Source organism: Panthera tigris, chromosome D2 (genome assembly GCF_018350195.1).
Source record: "Panthera tigris isolate Pti1 chromosome D2, P.tigris_Pti1_mat1.1, whole genome shotgun sequence".
Classification (NCBI taxonomy): domain Eukaryota; kingdom Metazoa; phylum Chordata; class Mammalia; order Carnivora; family Felidae; genus Panthera; species Panthera tigris.
The window spans coordinates 59,084,153-59,106,397 of NC_056670.1; the positions used below are offsets into that span (position 1 = coordinate 59,084,153).

The 22,245-nt window shown below is 40.1% G+C and overlaps 1 protein-coding gene across 7 annotated transcripts in view; it reads left to right on the forward strand.

Moving 5' to 3' along the window:
* Positions 1-395: 395 nt before the first annotated feature.
* The window catches only part of BTRC (beta-transducin repeat containing E3 ubiquitin protein ligase), a 181,750-nt gene continuing 159,900 nt past the window's right edge, over positions 396-22,245 (forward strand). For 2 of the 7 annotated variants that reach the window (XM_007080182.3, XM_042959917.1), the window contains exon 1: positions 437-620. In XM_007080182.3, the coding sequence (XP_007080244.1) occupies positions 573-620 (48 nt within the window). In that variant the 5' untranslated portion in view covers positions 437-572. Of the gene's footprint in view, positions 621-997; positions 1,032-2,559; positions 2,903-22,245 lie in introns of those variants that run through there. The other 5 variants (XM_042959916.1, XM_007080180.3, XM_007080181.3 and 2 more) reach the window with 5 other exon arrangements.

A 22,245-nucleotide genomic window follows, 5' to 3' on the forward strand; every position in this document is an offset into this window, starting at 1 on the left:
AAGGTGCTCAGGGGAAGTGTGGGGTGATAGGTTAGAAGGACCTTGAAATGTGCACGGGTCCGTGAGGTGCTGCCGAGACCTCTGAGTCTTCTCAGTTTTTCCTAGCGTTTAGGCTACAGGTGAGGCGATCGTCGCCATCTTGATATCAAATGCCAGGCGAGCCGCCACTGGCGTCGCTCGGTAACCACGGAGACACCCGTGCCCCCTCCCCTTTCCCATCCGTAGAGGCTGTAAACTACGATTCCCATCAGCCGATTTTCTCCACTTGATGGCGAGTTGTCTAGATTTGCCTTTTGGCCGCCGCGACCGTGCCGCAGTGAACCGCGGGAGTTGCGGTTCGCGACTAGGCCTCACTTTTTGCCGCGGGAAACTCCAGCACTACAAATCCCGTGAGCCAGTGGGCTCACGCATGTGCACGGAACAGTGGGTCCTCGTTGGCCCCCTGCCGGAGCCTGAGAGGTAAGAGAGGGCGGGGGAAGGAAGAGGAGGCGGATCCGGGAGCTGCGTTGGCTGCGGCCTGGCACCAAGGGGGCGGCCCCGGCGGAGTGCAGACCCAGTGGCCCCCGGCGATTATGGACCCAGCCGAGGCGGTCCTGCAGGAAAAAGCGCTCAAGTTTATGGTGAGGAGAAGGCGCAGGCCGGGGTACTGTGGAGGCGGTGGCGTTGGCGGCGTCGCTGAGGCTCGGGCCTGGGCCGCCCGTCTGCGGGAGGAGGGGGCAGCAGGACCCTGGGCCGAGGCCCGCGGCGGGGGCAGCTGAAGGGACGGGACGGGAGAGCTCCAGGGAGGCGGGAGGGGGTTGCGGAGAGGACCCGGGGGTGGGGGCAACAGCTCCGCCATCTTGTGGATGAGAGGCCAAGTGACAGCGGGAGCTTAATCAGGGAGGGGGCTCTGGGAGGCGCGCGGGGCCCTGGAGGGAAAGGGGCGTGGGGACAGTTACTGAAGAGCCGAGGAAGCCCGGAGGAGATACGCCGTGAGGCTGCTGGCAGGGCCTTCTCGGTGTCAGGGTTTCGGGTAAGGCCCTGGAGAGGAGGTTCGTTCAGGAGTGGGGAAGGGGAGCGAGGGATAGTGGAAGGAGAGCTACGGGGCGGGGGGCATGGGGGGAACGGGCATGACGGGATGCAGATGGATCTAAGGGTGGAGGAGAGAAAGCCAGGGCAGGTGGGAGACTTGTTTTGTAGAAGGTGGGTGGGGGTGGTGGTGGTGCGGGGAGGGGAGATAGCCTTTGCCTTCAGGGTACAATCCCAGCTTGGCCAGACTGGTGTTGACAAACTCTGGAAAGGAAGAGGCCATCCTCACGAGGACGAGGGCTAGGGATGGAGACCTAGGGTTGTGGTGATAGTCTATAGGACAGGAAGGGGGTGTTGATGGTGAGTCAGAATTACAAATGTCACAAAAAGGGATACATACTCTATTTTGAAAGGAGAGGCTAATTATTGTAGCTAGGATGAGGTGATAAAACACAAGAGATTGGCCTGTCAGGGAAACAGGTACAGGAGATTGGGGGGAAATTAGTATCTAACAGAGTAAAATAAACCGTAGTGCTTAATTGTAAAGACAGTAAAACATGGGGGCCTGGTGCGGTATCACTTTCTGGGGAAGGAAAGGCCATGGAGATTACAATCGCAGGGCTCCTAAGAAGTGATGAGATCAGTGGAGAAATTCAGGAGATAAAGAGGAGATGTAATTAGTGGAATAGATGTCAGAATTGGTGTTTACTTATCAGTTTTAGGTTGAAGCGCTGTATGAACTTGGATTGGAATGTGTTGGGTGTATTTAAATCCTTTGGAGCCTAGTTCTTTAACTTTGTATCATGCTTTTCTTTTGCTGTGCTTGTTTGGCAAATTTGTATAGGCTGATATTTGATGCTTTTAATCTGATGCTTCTTGTATATCCTAGGTGTAAAACCAGACTTCGTGGTTACTGCTAAAGAATGATGGAATGCATAGATTGCTATCTTAACAGATGGCCTCAGGGATACTGATCTTATTTGCGGTGGAGTCCTTTTTCAGAAGTAATTGTAACCTCTCATTCCAAATCTCATTTCTTTGATAGTTATTTTGTTTCTGCCTGAAATACCAAAGCAAATCTAAATAAACCTGGACACTATTCTAATTGAAATTAGGCTTTAAACTGCCCCATTTATAAGAATACTTTTTCAGAGACTGGTCAAATTTACTAAAACTTTAGTGCTTTCAAAATCACCTACCTAAAGTTCAAGTGTATCATTAACAAAATGCCATTAGGCCTGAGGGAAGGTTCTTGAGTTTCTGCCAATGTTGAAATTCTAAAATATTAAAATTTTTTGGATTTTAGAAATAACAGGAAGTTGCTTTCTATTTTACTTTATATTAATCTCTGTGCTTAATAACCTGTATGTCAGCTTCTAGATTTTAGTTAGAAAATTGGTAGATGCTTATTTTTGTTTTCCTACTTAGAGGTTGGCTGTCCTGATCTTGACACTTGTGTCAGATTTAGGGAATAATGTGATTTATAGATCATAAAGAGACATTATGAGATCATCTTCTTTACTCTTCATTAGACCTCAGCCTAGGAACATTCGCAACTGCTTGATTTTTGCTTTGTACCAGTGAGTTAATGTTTCGATAATGGTCTCCCGATTGAGTTAAAGTGGATCCGGAGATGGCCATGTAGTAGTTTGCAGCTTTTAGGGCACCACACATTATTAAATATTGCGTCAGTTTTCATATGGAGAAGCCAATTTTTTCTTTAATTTTAGTTACTTTCATTTTTGACCTTGCCTGCTATTTTGGCTGCTGCTGTTTGAGAAAAGACCAACTGGAAGAGCGTCACCAAGAATGACACCTAAATAACCGAAGCAGAGAATGGAGAGTTAGAAATTTCGTATTTTTCAGCCCAGTCACAGTCTTATTATGAATCTGAGTAAGTCACAACTTGCCTTTGGTCCCATTTACCCTGCTAAAACACGTCTCTTTACTCAGTCAGTTTTGAGATAGGAAGAACTTTTATTTGTGCTTGTACCAAGTCATTAGTGCACAATCCACAGGGAAGAATGATCCTTTTAATCAAATTGAAATTTTTATATAGTTTTTGGATTGTTCTGGTCTTATTCCTTCCCTCAATTGCGAATTGTGAATGGCAATTTTATACAGATGCCCTGATTTCCATGGTTTAAGAAAATGTAAAATTTATTTAATATGCCAACACGAAATACTCTCTTTCATGATTTTTGCTTATTACAACATTAACGTAGTGCTTCGATTAGGAATTTTACAGTAAAGTCTTATTAACAAGACTGCTAATTCAGAGTTGGCCATAATTTACACGTAGTCTAGATTTAAAGTTTACCCTTGGATACTTGTCAAAAAATAGTTTAAGCAGAATGTTTAACTTTCAGAAACAAATGACATTAAAGCAGTAGTATACATTGAATAACCTGTATGCTAATATCTCATTCAGCTTTAGCAGGTCCTCAAGTACCTTCTTAATACTTGGTCGACAAAATTATAATTCAGAATAGGTAAATGGGAACTGGAAGAGGGTCTGAGAAGAGAAATGAAAATGATTGAGGGAATGTAGGCACCATTTTATGAGATATTAAAAAAATACACACAGTGGATGGAAAGATGAGTTGAGGGCTGGATTTGAAGTTTATTTTAAAAAAATGGACAGGATAAATGAGTCCCAGAATATTAGATCTGGGGAAACATTTGAACTTGGATGAAATAATTTTGGGGCATATAAAATATTTTTTATAGAATTGATAGCTAAGTTAAACAGTATAAAAGATAATTTGTGGTAACAGACCACCCCACAACTTAGTAGCTTAAAAAACCAACTTATTATTTCTCTCAAATTTGTGGTTGATGATGGGTTTTCTGTTTCACGTGGTGTTGGCTGGAGCGCCAGGATAGCTGGAATGTTCAGAATGGCCACACTCACATGGCTGACCATTGTCTGAGAGTTCAGTTAGCCCTGAAGGCCTTCAGTCCTACTTTATGTGGGCCTACTTTCTCCGCGTGGTCTTTGGATTTAGTTAAGCATGGTGCCTGGATTCTAAGAAGGAACATTTTAAGAGATAGGAAGTAGAAGGCAATCAGCCAGTTCTTTTAAGTCCTTGGATTGGAAGTCTGAGAATGTCACTCTTGGTCAAAGATAGTCAAGGCCAGCCCAGAGTCAGAGGGAGGGGAAATAATCTCTGCCTGGAGACAAGAAGAATGAGGTGCGAAAACAGGGAAATTGCTGGGGGCCATGCCCTTTTGAGACTGGCTACCAGGGATGCTATTCTAGTTGGATGTTCAAGCTAAAAATACAAATGGGATCAGCCAAATTTGTGAATAAAAACACTAGGTTTGCTTTGGAAGCCTCTTTTTTGAGGTTAACTTCTTAAGGAACTGACATGATCTCCTGCATGCCTTGCCTTGATAACATTACTGCAGAGATAATACTGGGTGAATTATATGATTCAGTAACTTCTTATTTGCTTGTGATTCAGTAACTTCTTATTTGCTTGAGAAGCATATGTATCTAAAAGCAAGAAATTGCATTTCAAAATACTCAGATTTTTCACTGTGATGGGCTTTTCCTTAAGTCAGTGAGTTTGATTACCAGCAGGTTGGGTGAACATTTGAAACTAGTTCTTAGTTTAGTTGTTGGAGTTTCTGTGTATCTTTTACTTGTTTTCAATTTAAATTAGCCTTCAGTTTCTTTTTTTGGATACTCATATAGGTATTAGGGTATGAAATTACGAATTAGTGGTAATTCTTTGTGCTAATTTTTTAAGTTCATGTTTGTGATGTACATAATGTATTACTGGAAGTGAATTATTTTTTTAAGTTTATTTAGAGAGAGAGAGCATGGGGGAGGGGCAGTGAGACGGAGAGAGAGAATTTTAAGTAGGCTATGCTCTGTCAGTGCAGAGCCAGAGGCAGGGCTAGAACTCACGAACTCTGTGAGATCATGACCTGAGCTGAAGTGAAGAGCTTGTCACTTAATGGACTGAGCCACTGAGGTGGCCCAGATGTGAATTATTAGTTGTAAAGTGAAAATTTTGTTTTGAAAGATTGTCAGAAAAAAAAATTTTTTTTTAAGTTTATTTATTTTGAGAGAGAGAGAGGGAGAGAATCTCAAATAGGCTCCATGCCATCAGGGGGTCTTGATATCATGAACTATGAGATCATGACCTGAGCAGGTATCCAGAGTTGGAGGCTTAACTGCCTGAGCCACCCAGATGCCCCAGATAATAAGTGGTCTCTTTTTAAAGTTCATTTTCTAATTTAGCAATAAAAAATTTCTGATAGGGTGCCTGGAAGGCTCAGTCAGTTAAGCCTTCCACTCTGGATTTTGGCTCAGGTCATGATCTCGTGAGAACCCCGTGTCCCGTTCTGCACTGATGGTGCGGAGCCTGCTTGGGATTCTCTTCCTCCCTCTCTCTCTGCCATTCCCCCTCTTGCATGCACCCTCTCTCTCAAAATAAGTAAACTTAAAAAAGAGAGCACTTATTATTGTATATTATTTATATAGTGTTTAAATCCTGAAAGAGGAAGCAGATGAGAATTTTTTTCCATTGCTAAAGGAAGATGGGATATATATAGAAGATCTTGATCATGTATAGAAAAGATTATTTTATGGTAAATGGCATCACAATTAAAACGAGGAAAGAAAAAGGAAATCTTTGTGCTATTGAAGTGTTTTAAAATACCATTTACTTTCTAGCAATATTAAAAAAAATTTTTTTTGATGTTTATTTATTTTTGAGAGAGAGGGAGAGACAGAATGTGAGCAGGGGAGGGGCAGAGAGGGAGAGACATAATCCAAAGCAGTCTCCAGGTTCTGAGCCATCAGCACAGATCCTAACGCAGGGCTCAAACCCACGAACCGTGAGATCATGACCTGAGCTGAAGTCGGACACTCAACTGACTGAGCCACTCAGGTGCCCCAGGATATACTTGCCTTCTTATTCCCAAGCTATGATCTTACCTGACTTGACTCTGTCAGTAATGAGGTAACCACAGTAGAAGTGGGCAAGTTGTGTTTTTTTAATTTTGTGTGTCTTTAAAAATATAGTTAGCCATGAATAGCTAACAACTATCATTTACTTATTGTTTACTATGTGCTGTTCTAAATTCTTTTTTTTTTTTTAAGTTTATTTTAATCTCTGTGCCAATGGGCTCGAAATCACCACCTTAAGATCAAGAGTCGCATGCTCTTCTGACTGAGCCAGCCCTATGTCCCTAAATTCTTTATAGATATTATTTCATTTAATCCTCCCAATAATAGATTCAGTACTATTTCCATTTTCAGATAAGAAGACTCATTCCAGAGAGGTTAAGTAACTTGTACAAAGTCACTCTGCTAGCAAGGAGCCTGACATCAAATCCATGCAGTCTGACTCAACCCTGACTTACACTATTTTTAATCTTTGAAGAGCAGAGAAACAGTGGAATATAATGGCATATTTCTTTGCTAGTCACATGATAGCTGGAGTGGAAGAGTTACTGTCCAGACTTATGTATAGATTTTCTAATCATTTGAATTACTGAGGAAGTGGAGTAAGACTTTATAGTTTAGTCACAGCATTACTGTATCAGTTAGCTGTTGCTGAGTAATAAAACCCACAAAATACCATCACACACAATGTAGACATTTATTCTCATGAATATGTGGATTTGCTGAGTATTGGATGGTATAGGCTGGGCTTAGCTGGGTGACTCTGGACATTGCTGCTCACTGAGGACTGTTAACATATGATATTCTGGGGCTCAGACTAAAGAAATGGTGACTTCTCAGGCAAAGCTCTTCTCATTGCTACAGCAAAGGCACAAGAGAGCAAGCCCCATTATTCAAGTACCTTTCAGTCATCGGTTGTATCACACCTGCCAGTATTCCATTAACCAAAGCAAGTCACATGGGCAAGCCCAGAGTCAAAGGGCAGGAAAATATACTCTGCCCATAGAAGGCATGGGGGAGGGAGAAACTTGCCCAATAATGCACTTCAATAACAATAGTCTGTACTCTAGTTCATTTGATTTATAGAAGAGTGATAAAATGTTTACTATGACAGCTATTGTGCTTTCTTTCTGCTCTTCATTGTTATGCTGTCCTGACTAGCACTTTCTCACTTTGGTTACTGAACGACACTTTCTGGTTGGATACTTTCAGAATCACTATTTAATATAACAGGTGCCTTTGCATAATGTTATGTACAATTAAAAAAGGGCATAAAGAAATAGTTAGAGGGGCGCCTGGGTGGCTCAGTCGGTTGAGCTTCTGACTTTGGCTCAGGTCATGATCTCACGGTCCGTGAGTTCGAGCCCTGTGTCTGGCTCTGTGCTGACAGCTCGGAGCCTGGAGCCTGCTTCGGATTCTGTGTCTCCCTCTCTCTCTGACCCTCCCCCATTCGTGCTCTGTCTCTCTCTGTCTCAAAAATAAATAAACATTAAAAAAAAATTTTAAGAAATAGTTAGAATCTTGACTTTAATCCACAGATATGCCCTGAAAAATTCATCACTATTACAAGCTATTCTTCAATCCTTAGGGAGGATAAAGTTGATGTCATTCCAGTGGCATTTGTAACAGAATTTGAACTGTAACAGAATTTGAATCAAGGTCATACATAATGCTTTAATAACTCCCTTGGTAGCCGGGTTAGAGCTCTTAAATCCCTTCTCTGCACCTAAACTTGAGGCTGCAGAGATATGGTAGTGGTATTTTCAGATGTCTGGGGGAATTTCAGGCTTTCACTGAAAAGTCATAGAAATAGACCTCCAGGTATTATAGCATGTGGATAATACTTTTGCTGCTCAGATGCACAAATCCTTGTACTTGGGAACTAACACATTAGCACTAAATTGTTAATGTGGTTGTTTGTGAATTATTGGATTATTTCAAATATTTCAAAATATTTAGTGACATCTGAAAATGTACTAGTAAACATACACACAAAAGCATTACTTGGGTGATTTTCTTTGCATTCTTTAATGTTTTCTAGATTCTACAGCGAATGTGTATTATTTTTAATAAGAAATTTAAGTTTAGTATACTGAGTGCATATACTTATAAAACAAGTGCCTCAAATTAAGACCTGCACTTGATCATGGACTGCAGTGTAGCCAAGCTCATTTTCTTAATTGGAAAATGGGCTGTTATTAGTTTTACCTTCCTAAAAACGTTCTCTTTTTTTCTCCTTCTCAGTTCATTTTAAATTGTAAATTGCCATGTATTATGTATTAATTGATAATTTATACTGTTAAACTCCTATGTATCCAAGATTTTCATTGGGAATTTAGGACTGTGTGTTCCTAAATTGTGCTGGAGCACTGTGTTTTCCTTTTAAATAATACTTGGCATATTCAGTGGGTTGACAGCTGAAAACGAAGCCATGATAGTTGGCATGCAATGTGATTTGATAAAAATGTGAACATAAACTGAGTTGCAAAGCATTGTGTTACATATGGAGGGAGGTGGTTACGGAGGCAGGAGGGGATGAAGATAACAAAATTAAATAAAACTTCTGTCTCCTCTAGAACTTCACAGTCTATTGAGAAGATAGGCATTTATAAATACCTCTTAAGGCACACCAGTAAGTGCCAAAATAGGGGCACAGAGTGTTACAGAAGTTAACGGAGGGGAAATCAGTTTTAACTGGAGAGATCTTCGGACTTTGTGGGAGAAGGTAGCTTCATATTGGATCTTGTAGAATAGATAGGTTTTGATAGACTTGTTTTTGAGGTGGGTAATTCCAGGAAGAGGAGGGAGTAGTTTGGGTAAAGGTTAGAAAATCAGGAGATGGGCAGGCACAGGTTGAGTAGATAGATACGACTTGAACATAGGTGCATAGCAGACAAGAAAGAAAAGAAATAGTACTGGGGAGTTTGGATTGAATTATATTGAAAAATAATATTCTAGTGTACTTTGTGTATGTGTGTAAGCTTTTTCGAGAAGTAATTATATAAAAAAGCACATAAATCATAAATAGCTCATTCAGTTTTTACCCTGATCACTTAAAACATTTTTTTTTGTTTATCTATTTTTGAGAGAGACAAATAGCGCAGGCAGGGGAGGGGCACAGAGAGAGAGGGAGACAGAGGATCTGAAGTGGGCTCTGTGCTTACAGCAGAGAGCCCAATGAGGGCCTCTAACTCGCAAACCACGAGATCGTGACCTACCTGAGCGGAAGTCAGACGCTTAACCAACTGAGCCACCTGGGTGCCCTGATCACTTGTTTTTCTTTCTTTCTTTCTTTCTTTCTTTCTTTCTTTCTTTCTTTCTTTCTTTCTTTCTTTCTTTTCTTTCTTTCTTTCTCTCTCTCTCTCTTTCTCTCTCTTTCTTTCTTTCTTTCCCTCTCTCTCTTTCTTAAGTTTATTTATTTTGAGAGAGAGTGAGAAGGGAAGGTGAAGAGAGAGGGAGAGAGAGAGAGAATCCCAAGTGCGCTGACAGTGCAGAGCCTACTGAGGAGCTTGAACTCACAAACCATGAGATCATGACCTGAGCCGAAATCAAGAGTCACCCAGGCACCTCAGTGATCACTTCTGTGTAAGCATTATCTAATATCTAAAGATTAGTTTTACCTTTATTTGTATTTAACCTCATATAAATGGAATCATTCCAGTATATATTCTAAGTGTCTGGCTTCTTTTGTCCCACATTGTTTGTAAGACGATTCATTCAGGTGTTTTTGTTAGGTGTAGCGTGTTCATTCTTATTGCTGTGTAGTATTCCAATGTGTGACTATACTTCGTATTTTTAGCCATTCTACTGTTGATGTACATTTGGGTTATTTCCAATTTTTGACTATTGTGAATTGTGCTGTTATGAATAATCTTATACATGTCTTTTCTTGAACCTATGTACATATCTTTGTCGAGTATATATCTAGGAGTGGGATTGCTGGGTCATAGACTATGAAAATGTTTAGCTTTCATAACTACGATGAAATTCTTTTCCATTTCACACTTCGAACAGCAGCGTATGAGAATTCCAGTTGCTTCGTGGTCTTGTAACACTCACTTGTTGTCTGTCTTTTTCATTTTAACCATACTAGTAGATGAATGGTACTATCTCAGTGCTTTAATTTGCATTTCCTTAGGGACTACTGTAATCAAGCACCTTTTTAGGTTTATTGGCTCTTTAAATATACTCTTTTGTAAAGTGTCTATTCAAGCCTTGGTCATTTTTTTTTTAAATTGATTTGTTCCTTATATTCTGAAAAATACAAATCTTTTGTCAAGGATATGGTATCTTTGTATGAACAGAATGTTTGTTTTCAGACTTTCATTTGAGGGATCAATAAAAAATGTCACAAGATTTTGTGTACTACCTAGGATTTTGTACTACATAGGATTCACGGGATTAGCAAGTTTTTTTTTTTTCCTCTACATACCAGTACTTTAAAAACAATCATAATGGGGCACTTGCGTGGCTCAGTTGGTTAAGCCTCCTACTCTTGATTTTGGCTTAGGTCATGATCTCACGAGCCCTGTGTTGGGCTCCATGTTGACAGTGTGGAGCCTGCTTGGGATTCTCTGTCTCTGTGTCTCTCTCAAAATAAATAAACTTAAAAAAAAAAAAAAAAGAATCATCACAACACCATCATTTTATAAAAGAAAGAAATGCCACAAATAGCAAGGATATAATCTCAGGATAAAGGAAACTCTTTAGGGTAAGCAGAATAAACACCCCCCCCCATTCCCCAATTCCAAAAACCTGTGAATATGTTAAATTACATGGGAATTAAGGCGACTGATGGAATTAAGGTTGCTAATCAGTTGACTTTAAGATAGGGAGATTATCCTGGATTGTTCATGTTGGTCCCAGTATTAATCACAAGGGACCCCAAATGTGTAAGAGGAAGGCAGAAGAAGAGGTCAGAGTGATGCCATGTGAGAACTCAATCTACTGTTGCTGGCTTTGAGGATGGGAGAGGAGAGGCATGAGCTAAGGAATGTAAGCAGCCTCTAGAAGCTGTTAAGGACAAGCTAGAGCCTCCGGAACAGAACATATTCCCATTGACCCCTTGATTTTGGCTCAGTGAGACCCATTTCAGACTTCTGAACTACAGAACTGTAAAATAATAAATTGATGTTGTTTTAAGCCACTAAGTATGTGGTAATTTGTTACAGCAGACACAGAAAACTAATACACTCTTTCTCAAGAGAAGATGGTTACCCTTGGAGTGTCTGGGTGGCTTAGTCCATTAAGCGTCTCACTTTGGCTCAAGTCATGATCTCACTCATGGCTTGTGAGTTCGAGCCCTGCATCGGGCTCTGTGCTGACAGTTCAGAGCCTAGAGCCTATTTCAGATCCTGTGCCTCTGTCTCTCTCTCTGTTCCTCCCCCACTTGCACTCTGTCTCTGTCTCTCTCTCTCAAAAATAAACATTAAAAAAAAAAGGTAGTTACCCTAATTGGGGTGTATATGTTGATAAACATGCATATATACATACATGCATAATATCAGTATCTTTATCTTTAGTGTTTGATAACTACCAGTGCAGTCCTTTCTCTTTCTGTCAACATTTTATTTTGAATCAATCTCAGAATTACAGAAGAGTTTCAAATGAAACAAATGAAATTTTTTCCTGAATCATTTGAGTGTAAGTTGTCACATCACTAAATGCTTTTGTGTGTATTTTTTACAAATAAGGACATGTTACATAACTATAATAAAACCATTCAGAAATTTATAGGGTATAATTACAGATCTAACTCTCAGACCCCATTCAAACTTTGCTACCGGTTCCAGTAATGTTCTTTATAGCAAAAACGATCGAATCTAGAATCACACATTGAATTTAGTTGTCATGTCTCTTTAGTCTCCTTCAGTGTACAACAGTTAATTAGTCTTTCTTTGACTCTCATAACTATGGCACTTTTGAACATGATAGGCTAGTTATTTTGTGGAATGCTCCCTCAATTTGGGTTTATCTGATTTTTCCTCATGATTGGATCCAGGTTATGTATTTTTGGCAGAAATCCCACAAAAGTTATGCTCTGTTTTACTCATTGCCTCCTATCGGGTGACACATGATTTTTATTTGTCTTATCATTTTGTTTACTTCATTAAGGTGGCATCTGCCAGTTTCTTCTTTTAAAAATTTTTTTCTTTTGTAGTAAATATTTTTTTTTCTTTTTTTTTTTTTTATTACTTTATTTTTTGAAGGCAGAGAGAGACAGAGTGCCAGTAGGGGAGGGGCAGAGAGAGAGGGAGACACAGAATCTGAAGCAGGCTCCAGGCTCTGAGCTGTCAGCACAGAGCCCGATGCGGGGCCCAAACTCACAAACTGTGAGATCATGACCTGAGCTGAAGTCGGACGCTCAACTGACTGAGCCACCCAGGCTCCCCTATACCACATCTTCTTTATCCACTCATCAGTCAATGGATATTTGGACTCTTTCCATAGTTTGACTATTGTTGACAATGCCGCTATAAACATTGGGGTGCCTGTGCCCCTTTGAATCAGCATTTTTGTATCCTTTGGGTAAATAATAGTGCAATTGCTGCATCATAGGAATAGTTCTAGGGGCGCCTGGGTGGCTCAGTCGGTTAAGCGGCCGACTTCGGCTCAGGTCACGATCTCACGGTCCGTGAGTTCAAGCCCCGCGTCGGGCTCTGTGCTGACCGCTCAGAGCCTGGAGCCTGTTTCAGATTCTGTGTCTCCCTCTCTCTGACCCTTCCCCGTTCATGCTCTGTCTCTCTCTGTCTCAAAAATCAATAAACGTTAAAAAAAAAAAAAAAAAAAGGAATAGTTCTATTTTTAGTTTCTTGAGGAACCTCCATACTGTTTTCCAGTGTGGCTGCACCAGTTTGCATTCCCACAACAGTGCAAGAGGGTTCCCCTTTCTCCACATCCTCACCAACACCTGTTGTTTCTTGGGTTGTTAATTTTAGCCATTCTGACAGGTGTGAGGTGGTATCTCATTGTGGTTTTGATTTGTATTTCCCTGATGATGAGTGATGTTGAGCATCTTTTCACGTGTCTTTTAGCCATCTGGATGTCGTCTTTGAAAAGTGTCTATTCATGTCTTCTGCCCATATTTGTTTTTTTAATTAATTAATTTATTTATTTAAAAAAATTTTTTTTAACGTTTTATTTATTTTTGAGACAGAGAGAGACAGAGCATGAACGGGGGAGGGGCAGAGAGAAAAGAAGACACAGAATCGGAAGCAGGCTCCAGGCTCTGAGCCGTCAGCCCAGAGCCCGACGCGGGGCTCGAACTCACGGACCGCGAGATCGTGACCTGAGCTGAAGTCGGCCGCTTAACCGACTGAGCCACCCAGGCGCCCCCTGCCCATATTTGTTTTTTTGGGTGTTAAGTTTGATAAGTTCTGTATAGATTTTGGATACTAACCCTTTATCTGATATGTCATTTGCGATTATCTTAGCCCATTCCATCAGTTTCCTTTTAGTTTTCTTGATTCTTTCCTTCACTGTGCAGAAGCTTTTTATCTTGATGAAGTCCCAATAGACCTGTTTGCTTTTCTTTCCCTTGCCTTCAGCCTTGTGTCTAGTTGTAGTAAATATTTTATGGAAAGAGACTTTGGAACTAGGTAACTATCCTATTTTTTTCATCAGATTTTCAGTCCATTTATTTGTAACAGAATGGGCTTATGAAACCCTGTTTTATTTGATGGGCTATAGTCCATTACTGTCATTTATTTTTATCTATTTTCATTTTTATTTTTTTAAAATTTACATCCAAGTTAGTTAGCATATAGTATAATGATTTCAGGAGTAATCCAGTGATTCATCCCCTACATATAATACCCATTGCTTATCCCAACAAGTGTTCTCCTTAATGCCCCTTGCCCATTTAGCCCATCCTCCCACCCACAACCTCTCCAGCAACCCTCAATTTGTCCTCTATATTTAAGAGTCTCTTACATTTTGTCCCCCTCCCTGTTTTTATATTATTTTTGCTTCCCTTCCCTTATGTTCATCTGTTTTGTATCTTAAATTCTACATACTTGTCTTTCTGTGACTGACCAATTTTGTTTAGCATAATACCCTCACTCTAGTTCCATCCATGTTGTTGCAAATGGTAAGATTTCATTCTTTTTGATTGCTGAGTACTATATTGTATATATATACCACATCTTCTTTATCCATTCATCTGTTGATGGACATTTGGGCTCTTGCCATACTTTGGCTATTGTTGATAGCACTGCTGTAAACATTGGGGTGCATGTGCCCCTTCAAAACAGCACACCTGTATCCTTTGGATAAATACCTAGTAGTGCAATTGCTGGGTCGCAGGGTAGTTCTATTTTTAATTTTTTGAGGAACCTCCATACTGTTTTCCAGAGAGGCTGTACCAGTTTGCATTCCTACCAGCAGTGCAAAAGGGTTCCTCTTTATCTGCATCCTCACCATCGATTGTTGTTAATGTTAGCCATTCTGACGGTGTGAGGTGGTATCTCATTGTGGTTTTGATTTGTATTTCCCTGATGATGAGTGATGTTGACCATTTTTTCATGGGTCTGTTGGCCATCTGGATATCTTCTTTGGAAAAGTGCCTGTTCGTGTCTTTTGCCCATTTCTTCACCGGGTTATTTGTTTTTTTGGGTGTTGAGTTTAAGTTCTTTATAGATTTTGGATACTATATTTATTTTTTAAATGTTTATTCATTAAAATGTTTTTTTAATGTTTATTTATTTTTGAGAGAGTAGGGGAGGGGCAGAGAGAGAGGGAGACACAAAACCCGAAGCAGGCTCCAGGCTCTGATCTGTCAGCAGAGAGCCTGACATGGGGCTCAAACTCAACTGCGAGAACTGCGAGATCATGACCTGAGTCAATGTCAGATGTTTAACTGACTAAGCCACTCAGGTGCCCTAGATGTTTACTCATTTTTGAGAGAGAGAGAGCGAGTGAGCAGGGGAGGGGTAGAGAGAAAGGGGGATAGAGGATCCGAACTGGGCTCTGCACAGACAGCAGCAAGCCCAATGCATAAACCATGAGATCATTACCTGAGCCGAAGTCACACACCCAGCCGACTGAGCCACCCAGGCGCCCCTCAGTGCTGTCATTTATTTTGATGCTTAAGCTGTTCCCTGTTTAGCTTATGACAGTGCTTTCAAGCTGCTTCCTTTGTCTTTTTGATGTATTCCCATCATTCTTTAAGCATTTTCTTTCTGGTATAAGAAGGTATTATTATATTTAAAAAGGCTCATCTTGTATTTTTTCCCTCAGCCCTGGAATCAGTGATTTCTCCCAGTAACCTTGGTTTCTTTTAGTAGAGAATGATCTTTAGAAGTCAAGATATGGGTGTTAGATGTACTCATTGCTATTGGGGTCTCGCTGCTCCCAGGTCCTCTCACTGGACAGAGGTAGGGTATATATGTATGTGTAAACATGCACACCTGCATTTATATCACTATTTTAACTCTATCTACATATTTATTTCAAACCATGAGTTCACTTTGATATGTCCAGTTCTAGTCTAACACTGTAATAGGTTTCATTCAGTAATTTCCTTAATTCCCTTTTCTGACAGTAAGTTGGTTTTCATTATCCTCAATGTATTTTACCAGTCAATTTCCCTATATGTGACCAGTTTCTCCTCTTGCTGCTGTTCCTGACATCTACCACATGGATGGCATCCTCACCTTACTAAGGCTCCAAAATCCCATATCAGGCTGCTGCCTCTACTCCCTGTTTGAACATCCTTCTCACTTCAGGCTCTGATACCCTGCACTAGGTTGCTCTTCTCAGTCCATCTGGATTCCAGCACTCCATGCAGGGCTGCCAAGGCTGCCATATTCCTGTATGTACATCCTCTTTATCCTGCTAGCACTCTGACTTCCTACAGTAGATCAGTGCTGATCCCACCACCCCATCTTGTGTAGACATATATTGTGCTTGGCCCTGACTAAACTGGATGCTTTTTTTTTTTTTTTTAAATCTTGCAAAACAAACTGTATACCCATTTAACAACAATTCTCCATTTCCCCCTTCCCTCAGCCCTTGGCAACCACCATTCTACTTTGTTTCTATGAAATTGGCTACTTTAGATACCTCATATAAGTGGTATCCTATAGTATTTGTTTCTTGGTAAATGTCTTATTTTTTTTTAGCAGGATGTCCTCAAGGTTCATCCATGTTGCAGCATATGTCAGAATTTCCTTCCTTTTTTTTTTTTTTTTTAATGTTTATTTACTTTTGAGAGAGACAGAGAGTGAGCAGGTGGGGGAGCAGAGAGAGAGAAGGAGACAGAATTCCAAGCAGGCTCCATGCCACCATCACAGAACCCAATGTGGGACTGGAACTCAAACTGAGAGATCATGACCTGAGCCAAAACCAAGAGTCGGATGCTTAACCAACTGAGCCAGCCAGGTGCTCCTCCTTCCGTTTTTTAAGGCTGACTAATATTCCATCATATATAAACATCATATTTTGTTTATCCATTGATCTCTTGCCAGATGCTTGGGATCCTTCCACCTTTTGGCTATTGTGAATAATGCTATGAACATGAGTCTAGAGATAATCTTTTTAAGGGGGTGTCTGGCTGGCTCAGAAGAGCATGCAACTCTTGATCTTGGTCATGAGTTCGAGCCCTGTGTGGGTGTAGAGATTATTTAAAATAAAATTAATTAAAAAAAGAGATTATGTCTTTAAGACCCTGAAAGGCTTTATTGTTTTACCTTTTTCTTTCTTCCTTTCTTTTTCTTTCTTTCTTTCTTCCTTCCTTCCTTCCTTCCTTCCTTCCTTCCTTCCTTCCTTTCTTCCTTCCTTTCTGTCTTTTGAAATGTTTATTCATTTTTGAGAGACTGAGACAGTGAGAGTGGAGGAGGGGCAGAGAGACAGGGAGACATAGAATGCGAAGCAGGCTCCAAGCTCTGAGCTGTCAGCACAGAGCCCAGAGCAGGGCTCGAACTTGTGAACCATGCAATAATGACCTGAGCTAAGTTGGACGCTTAACCACCTGAGCCACCCAGGTACCCCACCTTTTACATTTAGATCTATAGTCCATCTGGAATTAATTAATTAATTAATGTTTGGTGTGAGGTAGAGGACAGAATTCAGTTTGTTTTTTAATCCAGTTGATCCGATGTCATTTATTGAAAAGATTATTCTTTCTATGTTGCATTGCAGGGTCACTTTTGCCATATACCACCTGTCTGTATAGCTTGTTTCTAGGACTCTCTGTTCTGTTCCATTGTTCTGTTATTCTTGTGCCAATATCATACTTTCTTAATTACTGTATTTTTATATCACTTCTTGATATCTGATAGTATATGCCCTTCAGTTCCTCCACACAACCCCCCCCCCCCCCCCCGATTGTACTGGCTATTCTTGGCTTTTTGCATTTCCATATATATATTTGGAATCAGCTTGTTAACGTCCACAAACATGCTGGTATGATTTTTATTGCATTGAATCTCTATATAAAGTTTGGGGAGAATTGAGATTGTAACACTGTTGAATTTTACAATCCATGAAAATGGTACATCTTTCCATTTATTTAGGTCTTTAATTTCTCTATGTAGAGGTCTTTGTACATTTTTTGTTAGGTTTATTCCTAGGTATTTGTTATTTTTAGATGCTTTTTTTTTTTAAGATGCTATTTTTAAAATTTAATTTTCCACTTGTTGCTGATAGTGCAAAGGTTTTTTAATCTGAAGTCCATGGCCCCCATTCAAGTTATAAACACATGCAAATACTTTTTTTCTGAAAGGTCTATAATTTACATCTGAACCTGATTCGCACTGAGGGCAATAACAACAAAGGTTAAAGACCACTGTAGCAGTTTCACTTAGAGTAGATTGGACTTGGGAGGAGGGAATAGACAGAGGCAGAGAGGTCACTTAGAGGTTATATAATAGTCCAGGTAAGAAGCCATATGGGCTTGAGCCAGGACAGTAAGTATGGAAAGAACGAAAGACACTTAAGGAATATTCTCGAGATAGAATGAATAAGGTTTGCCTGGAGTAGGATAGGAGAAATAAATAAAAAGAGAAAAGAGTAAAAAAAGGTGTCAGGCATGTTTGGGGGCAGTGAAAGGGAAGTTTTCCATAGCAATAGATATGGGAAAATGAGTATTTGGCGGGTAAAGATGTTGAGATAGTCCCTAATTCTAACAAGGAGACTAAATTTAAAATATATTCACATAGATAAAAATGGGCATGGGGCACCTGGGTGGCTCAGTCAGTTGGTTAAGTGTCTGGCTTCAGCTCAGGTCATGATCTCATGGTTTATGAATTTGAAACCCGCGTCGGGCTCTGTGCTGACAGCTCACAGCCTGGAGCCTGCTTTGGATTTGTGTCTCCCAATCTCTCTGCCCCTCTCCCCCACTCATTCTCTGTCTATCTGTATCTCTCTCTCAAAAATAAATAAAAACATTTAAAAAAATAAAAAATGGGCATAATGGTATATTTGGGATTTGCCTTGGGATTTGGAAGGTGGAAAGTTGAGTGAAGGGAATCCATTATATGCTATTCCATACTTTTCTGTGTATATAAAAGTATCATAATAACAAGTTAAAAGAGAAAGATTTATCCGCATAGAGAGTGAGCCAAATTGAAGTTCTCTGGACCACTCACCTCAAATTCCTATGTGATAGAAAGATCAGGATTCATCTAAACACTATATTTGGCTTTTGAGTAATTTCATGATCACTGTCTTGTGCTGTGACACTGTTTTATCAAGATCAGCCAGATAAGGATGCTCAAAGCTACAAAGGCTTTCCATGCTAGCTGAGGTAGGCCAAGTGCGTGGATGTGGCTAGGAGTTAAGGAGAGGAAATTTAGCTAGGTAGATGGAACATGGCATCTGTTGGCAACTCAAGTTTCGCAAGGGCAGGATATTTTTTCAGGGCGAGAACAGTGACAAGAAGTCTGGGTGCAGATATTCTGAGGAGATCCAGATAGACAGCATCAGTATGTACTGAAAACAGGTAGCAAGGACCCTGATTAAAGTTGGGGATCAAAAGTCAAACTGGAATACCCAGCAAGGAACTAAAGAATTCATCATTCAATTCATTTATTCATTCAACCAGTACTCATTAGTGCCTGCTACAATAGTCCTACACTTTACCATGCATAAGAATTATTTGGAGAGTGTGTTAAATTGTAGTGCAGATTCTGTGCTTTTCTCCCTCCACTTAATTTAGTAGGTCTCAAGAATCTGCATATTTAACAGTGTTACTTTTTTTTAATGTTTATTTTATTTTATTTATGTATTTTTAATTTTTTTTAATGTTTATTTTTTTGAGAGAGAGAGAGAGAGACAGAGTGTAAGTGGGGGTGGGGGGGGTGTGGAGAGAGAGGCAGACTCAATCTGAAGCAGGCTCTAGACTCTGAGCCGTCAGCACAGAGCTTGACACAGGGCTCGAACCCATGGACCACGAGATCGTGATCTGAGCTGAAGTTGGATGCTTAACCGACTAAGCCACCCAGGCGCCCCTATTTTATTTTTGAGAGACAGAGAAAGAGAAAGAGAGAGAGCGAGCTAGCGAGCACATGAAAGCAGGATGGGGCAGAGAGAGGGAGACAGAGATCTGAAGCAGGCTCCACGCTGTCTGCGCAGAGCCCCATGTGTGGCTCGAATTCATGAACCATGAGATCATGACCTGAGCCAGATGGTTAATCGACTGACCCATCCAGGCACCCCCCAGTGTTTCTGATACAGATATTTCTCAGATCATGTTTGACAAAAGTCTAGTCCACTGTGTTCTGGCCAGTCTACCAACAAAGAGGGAGTGGGGGAGTATTGTGGCTAGAACCAAAGTAAAAGGTGAAGCCTTGTACGTGGAGAACATAGCAGGAAGGAACTGAGTTAACTGGAATCAAAAGTGAAGGCAGGTGGTAATCATTTTGTAATATAGTATGAAAGTGTATTAAATCAATGTATTATACCCCTTAAACCTGCACACTTTTGTATGCCAATTATATGTCAATAAAGCTGGGGAAAAAAGAGTGAAGGCAGAATGACACAAACCTCATGGCAGAGGCTTGGAATCTGAATTCCAACGGATTAGATTTCTAAAAAGAATTTACTTCTGGGGGCTGTTTGCAGCTAGAGAAATTGGTGAGCTATGAGGGGCAGAAAAATAAGCAAGATAGGCCATTTATAAGAGGTATATCTAGCAGAGGGGCACCTGGGTGGCTCAGTCAAGAGTGTCTGACTCTTGGTTTTGGCTCAGGTCATGATCTCATGATTCAAGTTTCAAGCACCATGTTGGGCTCTGCGCTGACAGCACAGAGCCTGCTTGGGATTCTCTCTCTCCCTCTCTCTGCCCCTTCCCTGCTCGTGCTCTTTCTCTCTCAAAATAAATATAAATAAACTTAAAAAAAAAAGAAGAGGTACATCTAGTAGAAGAACAATAGCAACATCCCAAAATGTGGACACTCTAGGTATGTTAAAATTACCTCACAGTACAAAATAGTAGTCCCTGTTGGTGCTTATGAAATTGTTGTGAATAGTTCTGATGTTACTTTTATTGTTAGTATTTTAGGAACCTATCACATGTGTGAAAGTAAATAACAACAGAATACCTCCCCAGTTGTTTCATATTGCTCTTAAGTAGAAGTAATGTTAAAGAGCAAGGGAAGAATTTTGAGGAGTCACTGAAGTATTGCTTAAAAGGCATACTTAAATGGTAGAGAAATTTATGATGAAAGATTAGTCTCTGGTACAATTACCTAGACTGGAATGCTTTTGAGCAAGGACCTCAGGCTGACCTCAAGTGACAGGCACATAGCCACAGGCTCTCTAGGTAGTGAGAAATTCTGTCTAAAAAGGTCTTTTTCTCTCCCATCTCTTGGATCGTCATCACCATCTGCCACAGCATCTTTCAAATAGAGGAAGGAAGATATAATTTGATACAATTAAATGAGGTAAATGTGACAGTGCTTTCTAGGCCATAAGGATATAGTGGCGATGATACTTTTAGAACAGAATTCTAACACAAAATTATTCACACAGACTTTCAAGGTTTATTGAATAGGCATTCTACCACTATTCCATTTTACTGCTTGAGCATATATTTATTCATGCTGCTGTGTGCAAATTTTTGGTCTTAGTTCTTTAAAAAATAATTTTTATTAACATCCAGTAAAATTGAGGTTTTTTTGTGTATAGGTCTCAGAATTTTAACACATGTGTAGATTTATGTAACTACCACCGCAGTCAATATACAAAACAGTCCCATCACTCTTCCCCAAAACTCCCATGTACTATGTTCCCCCCACCCCATCTCTAACTTTTAGGAACTGTGAACTTTCTCTCTCATTTTAGTTTTATCTTTTTGAGAATGTCATGTAAATGGAATCGTAGAGTATGTGATCTTTTGCCATTGGCTTCTTTCACTGAGCACAATGCCCTTGAGACAGATTCATGCAAGTCGTTGCATATATCAATATTCCATTCCTTTTTATTGTTTAGTAATCCATTGTATGGGTTTTACCACATTTTGTCTATCCATTCACCTGTTGAAGGATATTTGGGTTGTTTCTGGTTTTTGGTGACTTTAAATAGAGCTGCTATATATACTTATGTATAGGTTTTGTGTGAATATAAGGGTTTTTTTTTTTTCCTGTAGGGTAAACACCCAGGAGGGTAATTGCTGGGTTGTATGGTAAACACATGTTTAAATTTATAAGAAACTGCCAGTTTCCAAGAGTGACTGTACCATTGTTTTAAATTGAAGAATAATCAACATACAATATTGTATTAGTTTCAGGTGTACAATGTAGTGATTTGACATTTACATAAATTATGTAAATTTACTTAGTGTAAATGTAAATGTAAAATTACTTAGTGTGGTCACCACAATAAGTCTGATTGCAGTCTATCCCGATATAAAGTTGTTCCAGTATTAGTGACTATATTTCCTATGCTGTACATTACATCCCTTTGCCTTATTTATTATTTAAATTTTTTTTAAGTTTATGTATTTATTTTGAGAGAGAGAGAAAAAGCACAAATGGGGGAGGGGCAGAGAGAGGGGGAGAGAGAACCATAAACAGGCCCTGTGCTGTTAGTGCAGAGCCCGATGGCGGTCTCAATCTCACAATCCACAGGATCATAACCTGAGCTGAAATCCAGAGTCAGATGCTTAACCAACTGAGCCACCCAGGCATTCTTGTCTTATTTATTTTGTAACTGGAAGATTGTACCTTTTAATCCATTTCCCCTATTTCATCTCTGGCTGTACCATTTTGCATTCCCACAGCAGTGTATGAAAGTTCTGGTTGCTCTGCATCCTTAGTTGCCCTTGGGATTGTCTCTATTTTTTATTGTAGCCATTTGAATATGTATATAGTAATATC